This window comes from Myotis davidii, unplaced genomic scaffold, assembly GCF_000327345.1.
Source record: "Myotis davidii unplaced genomic scaffold, ASM32734v1 scaffold68, whole genome shotgun sequence".
NCBI lineage: Eukaryota > Metazoa > Chordata > Mammalia > Chiroptera > Vespertilionidae > Myotis > Myotis davidii.
In genome coordinates, this window is record NW_006300376.1 from 6,811,125 (window position 1) to 6,817,124 (window position 6,000).

The window sequence follows — 6,000 nt, forward strand, 5'->3', positions numbered from 1 at the left end:
ACCCACTGACAGCACAAAGCTATAGGGACTGGCGCCAGGCACTGGCAGCAGGTGTGAGAAGCAGCTCCAGCGCCGGCTGCAGGTGTGAGTGAGGCCGGCACCAGCAGCAGGTGCAAGCGATGGGTGGGACCGCGGTGCAGGAGCAAAAAATTTTCAGTAATCACCAGAGGCTCGCCCCAATGACAGTGACCGGCATACCACCTTGGTCTGGTGCCCCCACTCACCTCCTCCATCATCCGACAGCAGCCGACGCCTGCCATGTTCCAGGCTCTGCCGCCTGCTGCCATCACCCACCATGCTCCCTGCACTCCCCCTGGTGGTCATTGCACGTCATAGCGACCGGTTGTTTGGTTGTTCCGCCATTCGGTCTATTTGCATATTAGCCTTTTATTATATAGGAATAGAGGCCCAGTGCACAAATTCGTGCATGGGTGAGGTCCAGCCGGTCCGGCACCAATCGGGGTGGATCGGGGTGGGCCTTTTGGGAAGAGGAGATGGCAGGAGGTTGGCCAGCAGGCCCTGCCTTTGATTTGTGTGGGGGGGTCATTTGGTTGTGGGGCCAACTGTGGGGTGGGGCTGTGGGCAGTGGGCCAGCTGGCCCTGCCCCTGCCCCTGAATAGGGTTAGGGGTGTTGATCAGGGGTGGAGCTGGCTGCAGGGAGGGGCCACAGACAATAAAAAAAAGGTATTATGAAAAACTTTATGCAAATGATTTTTAAAATTTGTATCAAATGGTAAAATTTCTTTTTAAAATCTTACTAAAACTGACACAAAATGAAATAGAATACCTCAATTGCTTTGAATATGAGCCCTGGCTGGGTGGCTCAGTTAGTTGGAGTGTTGTCATGTACATCAGAAGGTTGTGGGTTTGATTCCTAGTCAAGGCACAATCCTAGGTTGTGGATTCTATCCCAGTTGGGTTGCATATGGGAGGCAACTTATTGATGTTTCTCTCTCACATAGATCTTTCTTGGTCTCCTTCCCTACCCTTCCTCTTTCTTTAAAAATAAATAATTTATTCCATAAATGGAAAGATGGCTTATTACTTGAAAAGAAAACAATATAATTTACCACAGTAGCAGGAAAAAAAATCATTATTACCTTATAGATATATAAAACCATTTGATAAAATTACACACCAATCTATAATAATAAAAGGGTAATATGCTAATTAGGCTGGACGTCCTTCTTGATGTCATTCAGGATATCCTTCTGGACAAAGCCAGGGCTGGAGGGAAGCCAGCCTGGGTCCCGGGTGCCTGTGGGCGGCCAAAGGGAAACCAGCCAGGTCCCAGGTCCCAGGTGCCAAAGGGAAGCCGGTGCCAGCAGCCGGGGGCAGGAAGACCTACTCTTGCACGAATTTCGTGCTTTGGGTCTCTATTCATAATAAAAACTGTTAGCAAATAGGAATGTAAGTAATGTCCTTAATCTGATAAAGAGTGTCTACAAAAAAGTTTTTACATCAGTAAAAATTTAAAAATTTTAATTTTGTACCTTGATGATTATTAATGTGTTACTATTCCAGAGTATTCCATAGTTTATTAATTTCTGTATTAATGAACATTTAGAAAGTTTCCAATTTTTTCCTCTTACATATAATGTTGCAGTGAAGTATTTTGCTTTTCTATCATAACATATAAATGTTTCTCTAGCAGACGATAATGGAAAAGTGAAATTGCTAAGTCATGATGACTGTTCAGATAAATATTGCCAAATTGCCCTCCAACTTGACTATATGGATTTATACTCTGCCACTGATATGGAGAATAGAGCAACTTGTTTTTTATTCAATTTATTGCCATTTTCTCATATCCTTAAAACATCCTTAGCTAAAACGATTTTTAATATCGGCATATTGTTCCATATGTCACATAATTTACGTAGTTTTTTCTTTTGTTGGACATTACTTTTCTATAAGAAAATAAAATGAACATTTTGTTATTCCTGTCTTTCAACACATCTGGTCATTTTTTTTTTGTATACTTAACACAGTACAATTATGTCATCTATTACTAGGAACTTAATATTTACTAATATTTACTTAATATTTAATGAATGAAGATAATATCTTTTCTCTGTCACAACTTTTATGTCTGTCTTGCCAAACATCCTTTTATCTGCCTCAGTATTATCCCTTACTTAGTCCTATATGCCATAACCTACCCTTCCATGCTCTCCAAGCTATGTCTTCTGTTGCCTGCTCTTACCTTGGCTCTCAGCTGCTGCTCCTGAAAGTTACTAGCTCTATTCCTGTCAGTCTGTGCTTATTTCCATCTTGCAATTCATTTCCCCTAAACCATATACAAAATATATAAATCATACAAAACACATTATTTTTGTATCTGGGAACATAACACCTGAGTCTTGACTGTGCGAGATAAAGTGTGCTTCATTTAATGTTCATGTGTGTTTCCCATGTCTTGTTCACCATGTAGTTTATTAGGAGTGCTGTCTGACCATTTAAATGCGGAGATTGCTGGTGGGACAATAACATCTAAGCAAGATGCAATGGATTATATCACCTGGACTTACTTTTTCCGACGTCTTATCATGAACCCCAGGTAAGCACAGGGCATTGTTTATTTCTGTTTTGCACTGAAAGAAAATTATGTTTGAAAGTAATAATCCCTAAGTTCAGGTACACAACAAAAAGTCAGAACTTTGGACATTCTAGATGTGTGAATTTGCCCAGAGAACCAAATGATGTCTCTGATATGATCACAATGTATTATGACATATTAGAAAATGAATAATTGTATGAATATATTTCTTAGCTTATTTTAATTAATTTATAATACCCTCAAGGACTTTGCCCTGTAATTAGGAAGACAACTGAAGTAATTAAGAAACATGTTAAACTTACATGGTAGTGATTGACTTGAGTACAGCTGGAATTCTGTACTCAGAAGATGTACTCAGAAGATGGAAGCTTGTAAACACATAGGAAAAAAAAGAATTTGTGAGTCATTTGTAAGGGTCAATAAGGACCCAGCAAGAGAATTAGTGAGCTCACCATTTAGCACTGCAAATTTTCATAGTAAGTGGATCATAAAATTAGAATTATGGAATTGTATAATGAAGTAGACTTTACAGTATTCTAGTTAACCTTCTTGTTTGGCATTGAAGAAAGGGAAACTGGAAACTTAGAGTGACTTTCTGGGGATCCCATAACTACTTTGTGATAAAGCCAGGACTTAAAACCTAAGCTTGTTGACTTATCACTCTTCGTTTCTTTAGTGTGTAACTATAGATATATTCATTTTTTAGATCATAAGACTAGAGGCAATTAATGTGTTAGAAGGAGCTTTGAATTTGGAATCTGAACAATGATTCTTGTTTCAGCACTACCCTTTACTAATTGCAGCTTTGAGTCACTTTGCCTCTCAGCTTCACTTTCTTGATCTGGAAAGTGAGTAATAGCCTACCTCACAGGGCCATGTTAAGAATGCAGTGCACGAATTAAAGTCTAAGTTCAGTATTAATTATGAAGAATATAATTAATGTTGATTAATGTGCTGTTTTTCCTGTACTCCCTTCCAATTGCTTTATTGATCTATACCAGTGATTTTCAACAGGTGGGCCCCAAGAATTTTTAAAACATTCAATACCTGACTAATAAGTCAAGGGCACTGATCTCTTTTCCCTTAGATGGTCCAAAAAAAATGACAACAACCAACATAACAATAGCTATCGTGTCAATGAATCAAAATTATACTTTTTTTTTTCCGGTCAGATCGGCAAATGACATTTTAGAGAAATAAATACTGGTCAGTTATTTTTCTAGAATGTCCTTAAGTTTGGATTCAACTTAAGCATCCTCATCCCTAAATTCAAGTTTTTTCTTTTTTTTTTTAGACAAAACACTGTAAAGTGATGTCATGCTCTTCTCAGTGTATAATATTAAGAAATTTTTCTCTACTATCCCATCTATATTTAAAATATCATCAGATGTAAAAGACCCCAAACTATGTTATTCCAGTCTGCTCTCAATCAATTTACAATCTCATTTTTCCACCTGCCTTCTGAATATTGTCAGGTAGTCTTCCCACCATCATATCAAACTCAACATGTCTAAAACGGAATTAATCATATATCAAAATTCTCTTCTAATCTAACTTTCTTACTCTTGTTAATGTTATTATCCTGCATCCATTTACCTTGACTTCCAACTTAAAGTTACTTTTTAGATTTTCTCTTTCTTATTTTCTTAGTCCTCCAACTGTTTGACCTGCTTTTAGTCTAACCCCAGTCTAGCCTAATTTTCAAACTGTCAGATGGTATTGATCAGAAATTGAATGTATTATATTGGAGGTGAAAACTAGATAAAGTTTAGTTAGCAGACATAGAAAGCATTCAGTCTTTCAATTCAGATAATGAGTAGGAGAGTGAACAGTTTACATTTTCAACTGTGAGAGTGAGATGAGCCAAGAGCACAGTGGGAGACATCAATTGGAATAGGGATCCCACTGAGAGGGAACTGAAGTAGGCATCTCTCCCTGTTGCTCTGGTTACAAACTGCCTTCTATTTAATAGTATTATGGTGAGAAAAATCTACATGCAACTGTAATAAACAGCACTAATTAGGGGCAGAACAAGAAGCTTGGGGGTTAGCACAGTGGACAAAGATGAAATCTTGATGGTTATTACTGAAAAAATTATATTGAGCCTCTGAGCCAAAAAATTTCTTGGGTATTGATGACTTAAGGAGCTTCCTGCTCATATGGGTGTAGCCCATGTAAATAAGTGAGTTTTCCTTCATTCCCATTGCCTCACCTTCTATATTGGTGGCCTTCTTTGCTAGGAGGAAATTGTGGAGTGAGAGTCAGAAGGATATATCATCGTGATGCATCAGCTTAGGGCACTAGTTGTGGCAGCTGCTTTTCCTGCTCTCTCACTGCTCCAAATGAATGTTGAGTATTTATCCCCCTCCACCACTGGCAAAGGGGTTAGGTTAGATCAGAGGAGACATTAACCCACACCAAGTGAAATTCCTCTCACTTTCGCATTTTGCTGTCACTCTCCTTCCTGCATGAGTGCCCTCTCAAGCCCTTATACCCAACCAAGCTTTAACAGTCTTTAAAGTCTGGTCATCTGTTAGTGAATACGCTTCAATTAATTTCAGGGGGTGGTGGCTTATTCACTCTTTACCATCTATATCAAGAGTTCCAGTTCTTTTAGTAGCCACCTATACATATTTTGAGATACCTGGCCAATTAAAGGCGCCAAAGGTGGAAAGGGGGAGATGTTGAACAAAGGATACAAGCTTTTAGTTAAAAGATAATTTCTGAGGTTATAATATACAGTGTGGGGACTATTGTTAATAATAATGTATTGTGATGTATGTTTTTTAAAAAGGTACTCACATCTGAACAAAAACTTGAATGAAGCGAGGAAATTGACCACATGACTATATAGGGATTATTGTGGGCCAAGGGAACAGGAGATGATCTAAGGCAGGCAGGTCTAGTGTGTTTAAGGCACAGTAAGGAGAAGGTATGGCTCAGAGAATAAGTGAGGGGTGGGGAATAGCAGGGCATGAGATTAGGGATGTGGGGGTCAGTGGTAATACAGGTCATGTGGGACTTTAGAGACCATGGTAAGGACTTTGACATTCTGGGTAAAATGGGAACCATTGTAGGAGTTTTGAGGAGGAGTAATACTATTAAGAAATTCAATGGGAAAATTTTCCTTTTCAGCATCATTTGTGAAATCAATGGAATCATCACTCACATATGTGCGAAAATCTCCATTGAGTATATCCAAATTTTCTTCATTTAATTTTTGAACACGCTCATTTTTTGGACAAAGAATTGCACATTTAGGTATATGTTTAATATTATCTATAGCAGTGGTTCTCAACCTTGGCTGCACATTAGAATCACCTGGGAATCTTTTTAAAATCATGATTCCTGGGCCTCATCCTCTGGAAATTCTGTTTCTTTGTTACTAATGTTGTGGCCCCACTCCATAACAAAGAAACAGACACAGAGGAGTGGTGGAT

General features: G+C 38.6%; 1 protein-coding gene across 6 annotated transcripts in view; it reads left to right on the plus strand.

Moving 5' to 3' along the window:
* Positions 1 to 6,000, plus strand: part of ASCC3 (activating signal cointegrator 1 complex subunit 3) — a 243,464-nt gene that overhangs the window by 163,339 nt on the left and 74,125 nt on the right. For all 6 annotated transcript variants that reach the window (XM_006777223.2, XM_015572736.1, XM_015572735.1 and 3 more), the window contains one exon: positions 2,435 to 2,560. In XM_006777223.2, the coding sequence (XP_006777286.1) occupies positions 2,435 to 2,560 (126 nt within the window). The remainder of the gene's footprint in view (positions 1 to 2,434; positions 2,561 to 6,000) is intronic.